The sequence below is a fragment of the Pinus tabuliformis genome, chromosome 6 (genome assembly GCF_031772625.1).
Source record: "Pinus tabuliformis cultivar Carrire ecotype Pingquan chromosome 6, CPIR1, whole genome shotgun sequence".
NCBI classification, from domain to species: domain Eukaryota; kingdom Viridiplantae; phylum Streptophyta; class Pinopsida; order Pinales; family Pinaceae; genus Pinus; species Pinus tabuliformis.
Genome location: NC_142292.1, coordinates 1,643,472,172 through 1,643,491,486, shown reverse-complemented (window position 1 = coordinate 1,643,491,486; position 19,315 = coordinate 1,643,472,172). Strand labels below are relative to the sequence as shown.

The window sequence follows — 19,315 nt, the reverse complement described above, 5'->3', positions numbered from 1 at the left end:
CTGCCTTTTCTATTTCTCTGTACTCAATGCCCCTCAGCTACTCTCCCGATCAGTGATTCTATCTCTCTTAGCAAACCCCGCTCTAGAGAATAGAATGACTAATCACACTGGTGTATTCTCCAAGTGACCCTCAAGCCTCCTCTTATACTTTTCCTATTGACATCTCAACGGCCGAGATTAAGTCTCTAATCAACAAATAAGATTAGATCTGGCTTGATCCATGTCTTTTGGACCATTCTAACACAGATTCATATTAATACACATTAATATTTTATTTTACCTAAGTTTAGACTTGGGGACTCCATTAAAAATATTAATTATTTTAATATCTCCTGATCTTTTTAGAATTTGCCCAAACCCTTTCTGGGTATTGGAGATCTCATGTGCCCCAACCTCTCCACCAAATTTCGTGGCTGGAGCACATCCAATGCTACCCCAAATCAAAAGAAAACACTGCATAGGCAGCATTTCGAAACCCTGAGTGGCAACATAATCCATTGGCCAAGAGGGCTAATTTTCATGGAAAATTACTTCTTTGGGTGAGCTGACAGAGAGTAAATTTTCCAGATCGAAGATTCGCAGAGGTGGAGGGAGCAATGCAGCAGTTTCCACGCAGAGCATATCTTCAGCTGGGACGCATTTATTTTGCAGCAGTTGCTAGCATAATAGCGTCAGAAGGAGAGGAGAGCACATACTGAGGGAATTCTTTCCTCAGGGGACTTCTAGCCAAGAAGTTTGAATTTTCCCAGCAGAGCAACAATAGTTGTGTGCAAGATTTGTCACTCCAGAAGGGAATGTGAATAGCTGAGCAGCAGTTGTGCAAAAGAGAAGAGGAGGAATTCGACTTTTATCAAAGAGATGGCATCAGCTGCATTGAGATATCAAGATCAGTTGGACGAAGCCTGCAACTATGTGATCTGGAAGGTTGGAATTTCCTGCCTTCTAGATGAACATGATCTCAAAACTTATGTCGATAGTGTGGTAGTTGTACCCGCAGATGCAGATCCGCTCAAGAAGTACAAGAAAGAGATGGCGAGAGCTAAGAGGTTTATTCTCAATGGGGTTCGAGATCATGTGGTATCTCACATAGCTGGCAAAGATATTGCCCGACAGATGTGGGAGGCACTAGCTACGCTATATGAAGGATCTTCCAAGCAACGGAAGATGTATCTTGAGGAGAAGATGAGATGCACGAGGATGCAGAAAGGGGAGCATGTAGACCCCTTCCTTACTAGGCTTCAAGATGTCCAGGATCAGTTGGCTTTAATATGATCAGTGCCCCAACCTACAGAGTTTGTATGATTCGCGCTAAACAATGTTTCTAAAGATTGGCAAGTTTTCGTCCAGAAATCTTGGGCAAAGAAAAACTGCCAGATTGGGAACGTGTGTGGGCTGATTTGCAGCAGGAGGAGATGAGGCGTGATCTAGTGAAGGCCACCATCAGTGGCATTAGCAGCAGTTGGACGAAGAAAATGAAGGAAGAGGAGAACGTGGCCCTTACATCAAAGGGGCAGCAAGAGCAGCGCAGAAGAAAGGACATTTTGAAGATCAAGTGCTTCAGGTATGGTGAGCTTGGCCACTACAACACTCAATGTCCTCTTAGAAAGAAGGACAAGGAGGAGAAGCAAGATCAGCAGGTTGCATGGACAGGTTGTCCTCCAAACTGGAGGAAGAGTTTGCTATGATCGCTGAGTTACCTCTATTAATCTAGGTTGTCATTGATGTCAATATGGCAGTGTTTGTGATGGAAAATTCTTGTGATCATAATGTTGCCTATGAAGGATCCAAGGATTGAATACAAACATAATAGAAATAGTGGAACCAAGGAGGAAAGCTATTGGAAGCCGAGGAAAGCCGAAGAGTAAGATGAAGAAGTCATTAAAAGCCAGCAAGAGAAGAGAAGCAATTTATTGGAAGCAATTTATAGGGAGGAGTTAAGATATCAGTGCTTTATCAAAGAAATTATAATGTCTTGTTATCGGCGGTTCTATTATATTAAGTTATGTAAATACTGCTCAAACCCCTGATTGCAATATGACGGAGTCAAGAAATGAATGGCGAAGACCAAACCCAAGTGCTTGTGGAAGAAGAATGGCAAAGGAATAGATCTGGATTGTCAAATCCACAGATCTGTTACATTGACGGTTATTAGCAAATGCAAGGGTAGGAAAGTACGGATTTCCTTGATCGTAGCTGAAGTCCCGCACTCAATCCTAGCCATCGATCTCATATTCAACTCTTAGATCACATTCAACTGCGGGGGTTAAGGCCGTTTTAATCCATGTGCCAGTCGAAGTCCAACAAAACATAGATTGCGATATAATACGTGGACCCGATAGCTCCATTAGAACATACCTTTATGTAGTATCGCATCCAGATATTGGGGAAGTTACGCAAATCATAAGAGCTGTCACCGTCAGACTACCGATTGCGATAATACGGTGGACCCGATGGATTCATTAAAAACAGTTCATTGAATATCGCATCCGCTCCATCAAAAGACAGAGCATGTGCACACTTGTAAAACATCTGATTTTTATGAAGTTGTGATTGCGGGATTAAAGGAATGACTTTGATTCTCATGAAATTGCGATTGCAGGATTAAAGGTGATGACGTGGCATGTGGGACCTCCATGTGTGTATAGCAGCTCTTATATGGTTTCCGTGAATAATCAGTCTATGGATAAAAGACTCTCCGATATATTTTTAATATACAAGTCGACCTCCCTCCAATAGACGTGTCCTTTGGTCATTGGTGTAACTTGTATAAAAACGAGTTAAAACGCTTCAGTTTTGAGTATCTATCTCGGGCATAAAAATAGAGCATAAAGAAGTTCACAACTCGTGAACTTGAAGAGACAGAGGAAGCCGAAGGAACAATGGAAAGAAAGCTAAAGGTCAAGCGACGGAAAAAGGAAGCCAAAGGTCGAGCGAACGAAAGTGGAAGCCGAAGGTCAAGCGAGTGAAGAAGGTAGCCGAAAGGTCCAGCGGAAGAAAAAGTAAGCCAAAGGTTGAGCGAACGAAAGTGGAAGCCGAAGGTCGAGCGAGCGAAGAAGGAAGCCGAAAGGTCCAGCGGAAGAAGAAGGAAGCTGAAGGTCGAACATTCTGTTGACTGGGTTATTTATTGAAAAGCTCAGACCTATGTTTGATAGTGATTCAGATAACAGTTCAAAAGGACGCTCTGCAGATCTAAGAAGATTATCTGAGTATGAACAGGGTTGTTTTTAACTGAACGCACAATATGAAACCGTGACAGACACTACATGTCTTGGTGTAGTCAAGTGCCAAAGTGACAGATGCAGTAGCTAGTCGCAGGTCAGAGACTGAGCAACGCAAAGTAGAGTTGGCAGCATTGCAATTGGCACAGTGCGGAGTCAGTAGTAGCGTAGATGCTTCAGTGACAACGCAGAGGCTAGCAGCAATCAGAACTCAGACGACGGATACATCATACTGACCACAGTTGGTTTAGTATTTTGGATGCTTTTCCGTTGCAATTGTTGCAGTTGCAGCAACAGCGAATGGAGAAGGTTGCAGTGCAAATGCAGTGTTGGCAACAGTTCAGCAAGGCCAGCAGCAACACAGATGCAGTAATCAAAATTGCGCAGTGGTTGGTGGGCAACAGCAGCTAGACATCAGCGGCGCAGTAGGAGATGGGGCAAAGATAAAGTGATGCTTCAGTGGGTTACAGCACTAGAGCACATTCCTCACTAAGAGGGAGTGTTGATTTCTATAGCATCAGATGTGCTCTAACCTTGACATTTTGTAGAGAGGCTAAGAAACATGCATTCTCCAATACCCAGAAATCGTTTGAGAAAATTCCATCTCAAGATGGTTTAATAAAAATAATTAATCATTTTTAATGTATTCTTAAGTCTAAACTTAGGAAATGTGATTAATTAAAGGGTATTAATTAAATCTGGTGTGAATCTTCTAGAAGAAGACAAGGATCAACTCCCAGTTAGTCTCAGCCTTTGATTATGTTTTAATCTTGGTCGTTGGTGCTCCAACAAAAGATTATAAGAAGGAGCTTGATGGGCATTTGGAGAACACACTAGAAGCACACCGAGATAGTGAGATCAAGAGATCGAATTTCTCAAGAGTAGTAGCACTGAGTTGCCGGAGAGAGATCAAGTGATCTTCTTGAAGTGAGGGGCAGCGATAGTACACCGCAGGAGAGTTTTTCCAGATCCGGAGAATGCAAGGCAGAGAAGGCATAGAGAGGTTCAGAGAGGCAGCATAGTGCCATGCAAAGGCAGTGCAGAGCTTCAAAGGGAGTCCGAAATTTTGCTGGGAGAGTCGAGATCTAGTGCCAGAAGCCGGGGTGTGAGACCGGAGGGCCAGAGAATCGAAGTTCCAGAGGCAAATCGATCAGCGAGAAGGGTGACGCAAAGCCTAGAGACTGTGACGCAAATCTGCGTAGGAAGACGCAGAGGCTCCGTGGGGCTAGCCATCCAGAGCCAGGATCAGATTCGAATCGCCAGTGGCAGTGTGAGATTTTTCTCACTACCTCTTTGCCATCTTATTCTCTATATCAGATTGCCATTTTGGGCATCTAGAGATTTGTACTAAAAAAATACTGCTTAATAATAAAACCCTCAGTTGCTGCACCGATTTTCCCAAGTTGGATTTTTTCGGGGACGTTTGTCCAAAAATAACAATGTATTTGTGTGTGTTTTCTCTCCGTGCAGCATTTAGTTTCTGAAGTATTTATTTTGTGTAACTTACAGTGTATGTATTTCGATATTTGTTGTAGAAGACTGCAAGTAATTTGTTTAAAGTAATTTAATAAATAGGAGAAATCTCATCAATTTATTGCAGTAGGAATCGGGTTACCGATTTTTCACACACTCTTCTTGGACATAAATCACATGAGAGAACATACTCCTTTGGATGATACAATGAGCTCAACCTTATCTCCTTTTTATAATGTTCTTGGGGGAGTCTATTAGCCACCAAGGGCCACCACTTATGCTCAAGTCGAACTAAGCAAATGATGCTCAAACACTAATAAATCATGAGATAAAATTTCTTTCATTTTTCGCCACTCCATTGAAGCCCTAGGTGCCCCTTAGTCCATCAAGGGTGCCCCTCATGCATCCAATGAATAAACAATCAAATTCTCCTTGGGGCTTTCGCCCACAACTTTGGGTATAAAGCCCACTACTTGGGTACATTGCCCACAAACCACATTTTGTGGGTCAACTCCTCACAAACCCAGACCCCAAGGGTTGTGGGAGTACCTCCCAAGCTACACATTTCAATAATGCCATTAGAGATCAAGGGAATTTTTCTTCTCTCAAGAAGGTGGAACATGCATGGCAGTGCTACTCCACATCTACAATGTTTAGCGATACAGGTGCTCTTGCAGGTTGTCAACACTTCTTCTGCAGAGAGGTGTTGGAGTACCTATAGTTTCATCCATAGTGTCAAAAGAAACAGGTTAAATGTAAGTCCAGTAGAGAGCTTGGTTTATGATCATTACAACTTGTGATTGTTGTCCCATTATTTTGAAGAGGAAAGACAAATAAAGACTTGAAGATTTGGTAAACAAAACCTAGAGGAGGACAATTTGGAGGATTTGGATGGAGTGTTGTCTATAGAGCAATTGGAGGATGTTCTTATACATGATGAAGATGATCATGTTGAGATTGTAAGCCCAACCAGTTTTCAAGTTTTGTGAAATATCATCAAGTTTAATGCCCAACTCGGTTTCAGGGTTTGTGAAATCTCATCATGTTTAATGCCCAACCCGCATGTTTTATGTTGTTGTCATAAACAAAATAAAAAATATCGAAAATAGAAACACATGAGCCTACTCTACTTTTTCACTTTTGCTTTTGTTGAGAAAAATACAAGCAACCTACACATTTAAAACAAGAGAATTTTGGTCCAATGACCCTGGGAAAACCCTGAAGGGAAAACCGGTGAGAGAGAGAGAGAGATTTATTTCTTATCAGAGAAATTTACAGCAATTAAATGCAACACGCACAATCAAATTATCTCCCTATTTTCGTGCTCAAAATTCCTTGGGAAATGTGTTGACAGCTCCTTGAAGTTTGTGTCAGGCATCCCTTCGATTTCTATGTTGACATTTCTCATTTCCTATGCCAAAGATTCCCAAAAATTCGTGCCAATCTCAGCGTTTTCAATACCTTGAAATTCGTGCCTGACACTACTTAGAATATCATGCCCTCTTCCTAGATTTCTAGGTTGTTATGGCAACTTTGTGTAATACTCAATTTTGCTATTAAATAAAAATGTAATACCCAACTTTTACAATTAACCAGAATTGAAAATTTTGTGCCCTAAATTTAGGAATTAACCAAACAATCTAAATTTTAACAATATAAATGCAAATACTAGGAAATCGTGTTTGAAGGCAATTCTGAATTGTCTTTGCTCCCGCCCTTGCTACCAAACCGACCGTCTCCCCCCAGCCTATCTGGGATCAACCTATCCGGTTCCCAAATCCAAAAGGCATCGAAATTGAGGTCTTCTGGCCCCCGTGCCCAAAACTCCAAGAAAAATTGCTCAAAATTCCTCTTTGTCGGTAACTTTCTCAGTATTTCCTTCTCTGTCTGTGAAAGACCAAAAACTTTTCCCCCCCGTCTATGCCCTCTTTGTCCTCCTTATATCCCCCAAAGCATCAGTACCTTCCCAATTTTAATAAGGTTTTCCACGCCTTCTGTCGGTCACTTGGTATCTCGAAGGGTCTGAAGAGGCGATCACATTTTATAAGTGTAATGAGTGATGATCTTAAATTCAACATTTATTTAATTCATGAGACCACATAGCATTTAGATTTTTTTCAATTTCTTAATACTTTTTATTAAGCTTACACTTTTACTAAAATTTATTAATTTGGTACCCGTATATATTAGCATGTATAAGAATATTGATTTAATTCTTATCTTAATTTAATTAATAGTATGCATATTAATTTAATTCATATCTTTAGAATTAATTATTAAAATTGTTTGGGAATTAATTATTGAAATGATAACATCATACATCCTTTCCAGCATATTTATTTAGTTTCTTTTTAGTTAATATAATATATACAATAAATAATAATTATAATCCCCTTTTATTTTTGCATAATCCATTGTATTTACTTTATCTTGGAATAATTATTACTTATATGTTATGATGGTGGTATACATATCAAGCACCCCACTTGATATATTCATTATATTTTGGTGAGTAAGGTATTTACTTCACAAATCAATTCATTACCCTATACTTAGACATTTTTTTAATATCAGCTAGTATGTATACTAGTGCGGTACATGTGATGCATGCATATGTAGCTATCATATGCATGCTTTGTATGCATGCTAATATTCCTATGCTCCCTTTAATTAGAGATGGGCCATTACACTCTGACAGACTGCATTAAATGCATGTCAAACCCTGAAAATCATGCCCAAAACTTCTCAAAATTTGTGCATTCATGCCTCAAATTTTGTGCTTGAGTTTTTGTTGCTTTGACAACACAATAAATGTGCTACACCTCAATTTTCGTGCCTGAGTTCCTTGAAAATTGTGTAGCTTTAGATTGCAATTACTACTCAAAAATTGTGCTAGTACAGTGTCAATCTAATAGAGGGTGCCTCAAAATTAATGTTGTTTGTACTTACTATACTCTCCTTCCTTTGCTAAACTTGCTCTCTTAACCCCCTCCCCAAATCTCATGAAGAAAGTGTGCAAGTGGTGCCTTTTTCCCTTTGCTTTTTCCTTTTTGCTCTCTCATAATGAGGGAGACCTAACCCTAAGAGCCAATGCCTGAGATTACATCTTAGCCATTGAGATCAAGGGTGGGTATTTAATTCCTCATTGCCCCATAAATCATTTTATCCCCTAAGTCCCCTTTTCATTAATTAACTCAAAAAGTACTTTATGACTTTATATCTCCTAAAGTCAGTTTAGGACATTATGTCTTGTAAAGTCACTTTAACTTTCTTTCTCATAAAATTAAGTCAAGGTGGTAGTATTAGGACACCTTTTCCTAGGCAAGACACCAAGCCTTAGGAACACTTGTCCTTGGTGCTCTTTTTCTAACAAAGATGCCACCCCCATCCAATGCCATGGTCCAAATATTCAAGTCTTCAACAATAGCAGCAAGGGCTTCATCTTCAATTCCATGACCACCATCTTCTTCACTACCACCACATGGAGGCTCACATAGTGGTCGTGGTGTTGTAAGGTGGAGAGATTAGTAGATAGATTCACAGTTCACTATCTTTTCTGTCATAGTCTATAGATGATAGATTAGAGTCTTAGACTTTAGTGCAATGAATGTGAATTTTTCAGTCTTCCTACTTCAATGTGCAGATTGTGGTGGCTAGCTGGCCTATTTTCTAAACATTACTATTTGGCTAAGTCACAGGACACGTCCCCCAGGGTCCCGTGTCCCGTATTTTACGTATTGGACACAAAAACGGCCCTAATACGTGTCGAATACGATTTTCAACATGTCATGAAAACTTGAATACGTATTCTACGTTTTCTGTCATGTCCTAAATTTCGAATACGCGTATTTGGTTGGTAGAATACGTTGCCCTAACGTATTTCGACAGGTTGAATACGTACCGCGAAAAAAACATAATTTAAAGCCTACGCGTTGGTCTATTCCGGGTAATTTTCGTCCTGCTGTTGTCTGGAGCTGTCGTCTGGAGCTGCGAGCAGGGTGTTTGTCTTTGAAGTTAGCATTATATTTGAAGTCTGGAGCAGAGTGTGCCAGTGTGCAGCGTTCAAGACCGGCCCGTAAACCAATAAGCCGGAACCCCTAAACCGGAACCCGTGTTTTATCTGTGCATTTCTTTTTTTTTGTCAAACGAACAACGTGAACCTTCTCAAGATATCAGTTTGAACTGTGGTATGAGCTGACTGGTTTCTGTTACGTATAGGAACTTGGAAGCTGAATGCATATATGGGATAGAGTCGTTGTTAATTAGAATCCGTCATACCTAACTTCAATCTTAACACTACTGTTCTCACCGCCAGTCTAAGACTTCACAACATGTCTCTACAGAACTTATCCAACTTTTAAATTCGCTTGATCACTCAGAAAGCATGTCAACTGGCAGTAAAAACATCTGTTCTTGATTTGCAATCAACATCTGCTACTCAAGCTAGCTTCCCAGCATTCATTGCTAAAAGCTTCCTTTGCCCCTGCTTTGCACTGCAGCTTTAGTAATGGCCCCCTTCTCCATTGAAGCCTCCAAAGCATATTAGACATGTGGACCACAGAAAAACTCAAGAACAGGTGCATATTTTCCTCTGGAACCATGGCAACAGACGATTTGGATTGTACCACCAAGTCATAAGGACATATTTACAAGTCTCAAGTTTGTTAGATAGTGAGGGCTCATGCAACACATACCAATAATTTATAATATATAAATTTATAAGTGAAAAGCTTCCACGACACTCCACTCCTGGGATTTGTTGGGAAGGAGCATGAATGGCACTCCCATTATTGCTTCTCACTTCACTTCACACACTGGTGACAGCCTAATACTATGTTATTTTTCAACGCTGCAATAGATGACCAAACAGCAAACACCATCAAAGATTTTATAACTCAGTTATCTCATTCATTTCAACATCACAAAATACAAAACCTTCTATATCAGATTATCTAATCTTATTTAATTTTGACCTTATCTAATGTAATCCTAACTAATCTTGATTAACTATTGACAGTTGTGCTTGTGCTTCTACCTAGTTTCACATATAGAATTGAATGTTAATTAATTGCAATTCAAGCAAGCTGTATGCACGTCTGATTTCATCAAGATTGCAGTCACTAGATTTACCTGACTAAATCTCTAAATTTGAAACTCCAGCAGATTAGCCTCTCTTCTAAAATGGAAATCCAAAAGTGATATGTTACATCGGTTGAAAACTCACAAGTTAATAGGCACTCCCTGAAGGCTGAAATCTCTATGTAGCACACTTTTCTGCCAATCATTGGAGATTCAAAATTTGTATCACATCAGTTTTTTTATTAACTGGCTAAATATGTCAATTTGAAATTCACTATGCCCATACTTCAAAACTCACATTTCGTTGTGGCTGCTTTATATCTGACAGGGTATTATATTCCTTAAAGGCTATAACATATCAGCTGTTGAACCTTGATCCCATTAAGTCAGTGAGAATTTATGCATTGCTAACCATTAAGACATGTTGATCTAACATTGATTCCCTACCAATAGCTACTACTGCTAGCTTGTCTGGTTGTGGGATTCCATTCTTCAGAGCTTACTCCATTCCTTTAAGATGTAACTTCAGTTATTCCTTCAATACAGAACTATGAGAAACTCGACTGCTGACAAAGCTGAGTATGATTACAAAGGCTGACTCCCGTGGCAAACAAGTTGATAGCTGAAACTTTCAGCTTTCCACAGAATATGAAAAACCACCTTTTATATATATATGCAGGCTGCAGCTATGCTTATTGTGTGAAATGAAGTCAGTGCTGTGGAGTTCACTGTGTATATTTCCTTTGTTACCATGGGTACTGTCACCTATGGCTACAGTTTTTCCTAACTTTTAACAATTTGTCATTAATCACATCAAAGACACCCCAACAATTTGTAACAAACTGAATATTGAATTAAAATTGAAAAATTCTTAAAACAGTGAAACACATATATGACAGTGATAGATTATTGTGACCTTTGACAGTGCATAATTATTGTGGTTTGTGACAATTTACAAACAGTAAGAAACAGCAAGACTTTAATTGTGACTTTAATTGTTTTTTTTGTAGGTGAAGGTGTGTGAACGTTATAATAATGAGAAGATTAATGGCTCAATCATCCAAGGCAGCCCGCCGAGGTCAAAGGAACGGCGGTGCTATTCGTGGTCCCCCCTCCAAGTGTTTCTGTTTCACCTTCTCTTGGTCATAGTGCCCCAAGTGCTTCAAGTGAAGCTGTAGGTGTTTCTCCGCCAGCATTAACATATGATGCTGTTGCAGCAGGACAACAGCAACAGCTAAAAAAATACCCTCTTTGGAAGTGTGTAACCAAGAAGCAAGTGCCAAACACTGGTCCGGGAGAGAATGTGCATTGGTCTTGTAATTTCTGCAAGGGTGAATTTAAGAGCACTTACTTTCGAGTTAAGGGCCATTTGTTGGGCCTTCCTTGTGGAATTGGAGCATGCAAAAATTTTAGTCCTAGAGAAAAAATGGATTTGGAAAGGGAGGATGCAGCTGGCTCTGGGAATGTGGTGGCAGCAAGCAGGAAAACTAGTAAAAATGAAGATCCTCTTCCATTCTTGAGGAATGCTAATAGTAGTAGATTTGGGAGAAAAGAAATTCAGCCAACAAAAAAGAGGGCAGCCCAAACTTATGGTGGTCCAATGGACAAGATTTTTCAGCGTGAGCAACGAGATGAGGTTGATCTTACATTGGCATTTTTTTTCTATCTCAACTTCATTTCTTTTAATGTTGCACGGTCTCCTATGTTTATTGAGATGTGTCGAGCTCTAGTTCATAGAGCTCCAGTTGGGTATGTGCCTCCAAGTTCAGAAAAACTTAGAACCACATTGTTGGTTAAGGCAAGGAAGGAGGTGGATAAAATTCTACAACCTATTAAATCATCATGGATCTCATCTGGTGTCAGTATTGTTTCTGATGGATGGACAGATACAGCACGCCATCCTCTCATCAATTTCATGGTATATTCTCAAAATGGACCGGTTTTCTTGAAAGCAGTTGATGCTCTTAAATAGGGGCGCATACTTATATAAATAGAAATAGAAATATACATATCAATATAAAAATAGGGGCGCGTACTTATAAATAGAAATATTGATCTAAATCTCAATATAAATAGGCAATACAAGGATGCACAATATATGGGTGAGCTGTTTATTAAAGTTATTGAAGAAGTAGGCATTGAAAGTTGTGTGCAAATCATCACAGATAATGCACCTGTTTGCAAAGCAGCTGGCTTGATTGTGGAAACTAAATATCCACAAATATTTTGGACACCATGCATTGTTCACTCTTTGAATTTAGCACTCAAATCTATTGCTTCAGATGTGACATGGATTGGCAATCTTATTGAGGATGCACGCCATATCCGAAATTTTGTGCAAAACCATACCAATGCCCTCACAATATATAAAGAGTACACACATCTATCCTTGTTGAAGATTGCAGATACTCGGTTTGCTTCCTCATTCATCATGCTTAAGAGGTTGAAGGAGGTGAAGGCCGCTCTTGGGGCCATGGTTATTTCAGATCTTTGGTCTTTTTGGAGAAAGACGGATCAAACAGCTTCAAAAAAGGTAAAGGACATGATGTTAGATGATGGTTGGTGGGAGAGGGTGGATCTTACCATAAAGATCATGAACCCTATCATTTCTTTCTTGCGGTTTGCAAACACGGACCAACCCATCTTAGGAGAGGTTTATGAGGGTTGGGATTCCATGATTGAGTCTGTGAAGACTATTGTTATGGAGAATGAGTGCCCTGCATATGAGACATCAGCAGAGAGCTTATGGTCCACCATACAGGATATTCTTGTCTCTAGGTGGGATAAGAATTGCACACCTTTGCATTGCTTAGCTCACTCTTTGAATCCCAAGTACTACAGTCAAGAGTGGCTCCGTGGTGGGACCTCACACAGATACCCTCCTCACATGGATGGAGAGATTTCACAGGGGAGGAAAATAGCATTCAGAAGGATATTTCAGGATAACACATCTTTTCTTGAGGTGGAGGAAGGCTTTGTAGAGTTTTCCACCGGCACCAGGAGATTTGGGGGGTATGATGTACTTGGAGATAGGGGGGTCAAAAGTGCCTATGCATGGTGGGCAACTCATGGGGCAACATGCCCTATTCTACAACAGTTAGCCTTGAGGGTCCTCTCTCAAATTACTTCATCTTCTTGTTGTGAGAGGAATTAGAGCACTTACGGGAATCTATATAGTTTGAAAAAGAGCAAGCTTGAGCAATCCGGGGCGGAGACAATGGTGTATGTGCACACCAACCTACGTCTTATTTACAGGCAGAGACGGGAATGGTTGAAGGGAAAAACAGATGTGGGATGTGTTTCCTGATGATATGGGCTTGGACGACAGTATTGAATTGGCATTAGCTAACATGGATCTTAATGACCCAGTGCTAGAGCCAGTGACTTTTGATGATGAGAGACAGCATCTTGAGGGGTCATCCTCCACACCAACAAATGCAGCAGCAGATCCAAGATTAGGCATAGAGGAGGAGGATGGAGTACAGTCAGATGGCAATGGCAGTGATGGTGACTATGACATAGAGGACATGGACTATTGATAGAGTGATGAGTCATGACTCATGGACCAGTACCGAGCTATGATATTCCTACTTATTTTGTATCTAGTATCTACTCTTTTGTATTTTCCATTGTCATTCTCTCAGGAGTCAGTATCTACTACGATCTATCTATGTACATTGTAAACATTGAACAGTGATACATTTTGATTTTAATGACTTAATGGAAAATCTGCATTTTATGGTTTTAATATCTAAGTTCTAAATTTATAATTAGTAGTAAGTACTTACTACTTAGTTTCTTATGTGCTTGTAAGTTGTAAATTTTGATTCTATTTATTTTTTTAAAGTGAACTATGAACATTGAGCTTTGAGAAGTAATTAAATTTTGATTCTATTTATTTTTTTAAAGTGAACTATGAACTTTGAGAAGTAATTATATTTTAATTTGATTAGATAAGCTGCAACCTGCAATTTAATATGGATAAAAAACTATATTTCGGTATATATATATATATATATATATAATATTAATATATATATATATATATATATTAAATATATATAAAACGTGTCCCCCGTGTCCTGTTTCCAAGTCACTGCGTTTCGTATTGAATACTCGTATTTACGTGTCCTCCGTGTCTCGTGTCCTCGTGTCATGTGACTTAGCTATTTGGTCATGTTGATAGTTGCTAACTTGCCAGATAAGTTATTTAAATGTTTTAACTTTTAACTTCTAATGTCCTACTTTCTATTATATGCTTTAAAACATGATATTTTCTACCTTCTACTATATGTGATATGCTTTAAAAAATGATGTTTGTTTGTACCTGCTAGAATCTAGATGGTTGATGCTCGAATAATTAATCACTGATGTACTATGGATGCCATGACTATCATGATTTATGTACAAGTATGCATGTTTTTGTATCTTCTGCAACTAATTTGGTATTCTGGATGTTTTTTTTAATATATATATATATATATATATAATAGACGCTTTGCTTCCAAAGGTTTTTAGAAAATCATGTTTTCGACTCTTTGCTTCCAAAAAATCGTCTCCTCTTCGTGCAACACTAACCTCCACCCCATTGACTCCATACAAGGCACTGGACATAAACTGGAATTGTAGGGGAATATTTAGTGACTTCTCCCTTGGTTGTTGAAGAGGTGTTGGGTATGGAATAGCAGGGGCACAGGCCGAGGTGACTGTGGGTACTTGGCCTGTGTGTGCCAATCTAGCAAGGCTGTCAGGACCGTAGCGGCCCTGCTACAAAGATCGGTAACACACGGTAATCCCTCTAACCAAGGATTTAATCATAGAAATACTTGTATAATTAGTTCTTATATTATGTAAACTCGATTTGACTACTCACACACTATATTTGGTTAGTTTTGAGTGTCTTTCTTGTTGGTTTAAAATATCTTTTTGCAGATTTTACACAATAGGCCAATAGGGAAGCAACATAAAACTTCTCCACTTAACCATTAGACCCCATTACAAGGCACCGTTCTTGTATTGGTTGGTTAGAGCCATTCAAGGGAAGCCTCTCGTAACTATTTTTGGCAGGAGTTGGGCTTTAAGAGTGGAGACTTGGGTCAAGGTGACAATGAACCTCTGTCCTATGTGTGCAACTTTCGCAGGTTGCAAGGATCTTCAGCAACTTTGCTAAGCGAAGCAGTAGTAATGCTTTCTTTTTCTTTATCAATGTTCACACTTATCACATATTGAAGATGCAATATGAAAGAATTATAAATGCGTGGCATATTCACTTGTTTATCTTTGAAAACCTAATGAGGTACACCTTTGCAACATACAATAAACATTTGATTTCATGTCAAAGTTGTTTATATTTGCAGCATCACATTGATTTCATGTCAAAGTTGTTGTTTATATTTGCAGCATCACTTTAATCATTGGGACATCGAACATCACCAAGCAATTATCAAGCCACCATTGAAATTTGGGGACTTCACCTTTAGAAGTTTCTTCAACCTTCAAAGCAGTGTTGATAATATCCGTATCGGCAAAATATCGGCGAGGGTCCAGAAAACAACTTATCAGCAATATCGGCGAAAATATCAGCAAATATCGGCAAGCATAAAAAATCATTTTTTCAGATTTTTAAACATAGCTGATATTTTCAAAATATGTCGACACCGATATTATCAACACTGCTTCAAAGTGAGTTACTCAGACAGAAACTAATCCTAGGTGTTTTTTGCCCTATAGTCATGATAAGGCTAGGATTAGTTAAGGGAATCTCCCCTTGGCCTTAGAATTCTCTAAGCCTAAAGAATGGGATTAGTCATTAGGTGACAGGTAATGACCACTTGATAGTGCCCTTAGGCTTTCCCCTTTGAGTGAGTTTTTAAGACATTTATGATTTCCTCTAGGCAGAGTTTGAGAGATAACGAAGAGTATATCTCATAAAAGTTGTGTACCATGAAAAATAAAGTGGTAACTCCTAGTCAGCCCCACCATAAGCCAAAAAGTCATAATAAGAGAAGCCATGTGCTACAGCCTTACCATACCATCATAAGCTAGAACCACACCATGTCACCCTTCATCCATCAACAGTTATTAAGGTGTTTCACAAGTGACATATATCAATGCTAGGCTAGCCAAGCATATCTTGTGATGAAAGTCAAAAGCGTTACCCTCATGCAATATGAGGGGATTACAGAATGGACTGTTACTTGAAAGTTCTTTTATGCCCTTCAAAGTTTACCTTTGGCTGTGCATGTAAATGTGGAAATAGACCGCTGGCATTACATCTTGATTAGAGAACATTTTGTTCAAGCATCTTTTGATTGAATATAAATTTTCTGCACTTTAGTTAAATCAGCCTTCAAAAGTTGCATCAGAATATTCAGGATGCAACAAAAGGAACAATAATCTAAAGGTAGTATCTAGATTAAACGAAAAGAACAACTATAAAAAAAGAAAATTCAATGAGTAGCTCATTCCATAACTGCAATACTCCTTCAATGACAAAAGACAATGTGTCTGATCTGCAAATGCATGCTTCATGTGAATCCATGAACTTTAGTGAGAGCAACAGGGAAACAAAGTTTGGGAAAAACCTCACGTGAACAATAAATTTCCATCATTGCATAAGGCATATCAAAGGCAGGAAAATATATGTCAATGAACACATATTTCTCACAAAATTATTGGAATAAGTTCAGCCATTGAAATTTTCCTAAACAAATAATGTCTTTGTAAATAAAAACCTCAAAGAACACCAAAGACTTTTGCAGATGGCATACAGTTGCTCACTCCAGGATAAATCCCTGCTGTGGTGATGGCAGGAACTCGTGCAGCTACAGCTTTCTCATGTAATGACTTGGCTAGACATGAATAACTCCGATCATCACATACATCTATATAAGCTGTCTGCGGAACAATTGAAAATACAGTATTTAAACCAAAAATACTTCTGAGAAGTAATTGTATGTAATTAAGGAAACACACATGCCAAACATCCTTGAAAAACAGCCAATTTGCCTGCTTCATTATTTGAAACTCTGAATGGAATTTAAAGCAATAAAACCAAGACCTACATAAGCTAGAAGAAAACGATAGCATATTAACCTTACTAGAAATTGCAGCTTCCAATACTGTACACTTTTCTTCCCTCTGGAAAGGGCCTGCTGCATGAACTACAAGGTCCACACCTGCATCACAAAATTATTGCTTAAATATTTTACATTAAAGGCATGGTAAAGGTGCATATCTAGAAAATTATTTTATGGGCGTTTAAACTGAAAACAGTTTGTTCATATTCAATATACATTATTTCCATGGATAAAAGGTTACAAAAAGGAATTTTGAAGAGCGCGTCAAAAGTAGTAGTGCTTGCACAAGAGGGAAAGACTATAAAGGGTACGGTGAGCCCACAATCTAGTGGAAATCCAATGCTGTCTGTGGAGTCACCCAAATTTGATAACAGTTCATCCATTTCTGATGATGGCCATTTAGTATAGATGATGGGGTGATATGGGAGATTGATAGACCTTGACCGTAATTTTGTTCTCTCACCTTACCAAGGGGGTTAATCTTTGACCCCAGTCTAGTGGAACCTCCCTTAAAAGGCCCTTTGGGTTATAGGAGGGTCACTACTTGGAAATTCGTGATTAAGATACCATGTTCCATTTTCCCTATGCCATACTTAACACTTTCAATGCCACATTACAAGCCCTAATCTCACATTCATTCTTCGAGTACAACTTGTCACTGGTTCTTGTGGATTTGGCACTCATATGTTCACATACTTTGGGTAGGGCCCAAAAACATTGTCCTAAGATGTCAATGCAGCTAAAATAAAAGGAAAAACATATCATGGCCACAATGTAACAAAACAAAGAAAAAGATGGTCGGGACATAAAGAATAGCACATGTGCAAAAGCCTAGCATGAGTTCTATATCCCTCATATGGCCATGACTTGGTTCTTGAGCACATGATGCTCCATTACATCAAACAAGTGTGAAAATTTCAAAATAGAAATCCTACTGCAGTGATAATATTATTTCTTCTACTTATTAACTTAAAAATAAGTTATTTAGTGTTCTTATAGTGAATATCAAAATAAACTCTACTGCAGTCTCCACAAATAAAATTCTGAAAGCGAATGCAATAACAACTAGTGTTGCACGAAGCGCCCCCCCCCCCCCCCCGGTTCCAAGCCCCGAAGCGCGTCCCGTACGGAAGCGCCTAGGAAGCTTGTCCGGAAGGGGCGCTTCCGAATTCAGAAGCGCCACTTTGGCTTTTTTAGCCGCTTCCTGGAAATTTGGAAGCGCTGTACAGAAGCACCGAAACGCGCTTCGTATGGTGCTTCGAGCGTCGGAAGCGTGGCGCTTCGAAGGAGGAAGCGTACGCTTCCAGAAAAGCGTTTAGAAAATCGTTTTTTTTTCAATTTTTTTTTTAATTTTAGGTGAGTTTGCTTGTTGGGGGTGGGTCCACCTTGGGTTAGGGTGACGAATGAAGGCAAAAAAAATATAAATATAGCAGATGCTCCCTCATGGTAATGTTAAATTCTTAAAGTAAAAGTGACATTCTCCTTTATTTTTCATTTTCATCCTTTTACTTAAATTTTTAACATTACCATGAAATGACTCGGGATGTTTGAGAGTGGTTCCAGCCTCATTGGACTTCATATGGAGAAAATAGAATTTCATATCCTATTCAAAATTCAATAGACTTAACAGTTTTCAGGAATTCAAGATCAATGGGATTGTGGCATTTCATTAGATTATATCAAGTATGAAGGTATGCGATTAGCATTTAATCAAGAGCACCAAGCCCTATATGTACTCTAGTGTTGGTGGTGTTAATTGTTGAACTCCTTTGTCACGCGGCACGCCCTTAGCAAAAAATTACCTTTCAATCAAGTCAAAATCATCGATCAAACATGTTAAGCTTTTGCTACCATAGTTTAAGTCTTGAATTAGGTAGTTTGATCAAAATTGGGCAATGTTGACTAATATCCCTAGACAATCGAGGTAGAGGTAAATGCTAGACAAGAGGAGAAGAATCTAGATTCTAGATCATTAATGTACAATGGATGTTATATCTATCTTGATTTATGCAAAAATATGCATGTTTTCATGTCTTCTACAATTAATTTGGTATTTAGGATGTTTGTTTTGAGTATAAATGCAAAAAAATATAAAAAAATATATATATAGCAGACGCTTCCGCGGACGCTTCGCTTCCTAGATTTTTGGAAAATGACGCTTCGGCATCCCCGCTTCCAAAAAACGCTTCCGCTTTGTGCAACATTGATAACAACACAAGAATAACCACAATAACAATTATTTTTGGACAATCGTCCCCAGAAAAACCCAATGTGGGAAAACCAATGCAGCAAATGAGGGTTTCTTTATTATACTTCAGCAAAAATCTCTTGTACAATATACAACCAACAGAACGGAAGTGAGAAAATTTACAGACGCTTCCTGACAAATCTCTGATCCAAGAGAAGTGCTCCTCAGCCCTCTGAACCTCTCTGTGTCTTCCTGCGTCACTTTTCCTCACGTTGACC

General features: G+C 39.0%; 1 protein-coding gene across 4 annotated transcripts in view; it reads right to left on the bottom strand.

The window, feature by feature from the left end:
• Positions 1-19,315, bottom strand: part of LOC149265256 (Saccharopine dehydrogenase) — a 314,496-nt gene that overhangs the window by 235,441 nt on the left and 59,740 nt on the right. For all 4 annotated transcript variants that reach the window (XM_089429228.1, XM_089429225.1, XM_089429230.1 and 1 more), the window contains exons 3-4: positions 16,866-16,948; positions 16,541-16,667 (exon numbers count right to left, since the gene is read on the bottom strand). In XM_089429228.1, coding sequence (XP_089285354.1) covers positions 16,541-16,667; positions 16,866-16,948 — 210 coding nt within the window. The remainder of the gene's footprint in view (positions 1-16,540; positions 16,668-16,865; positions 16,949-19,315) is intronic.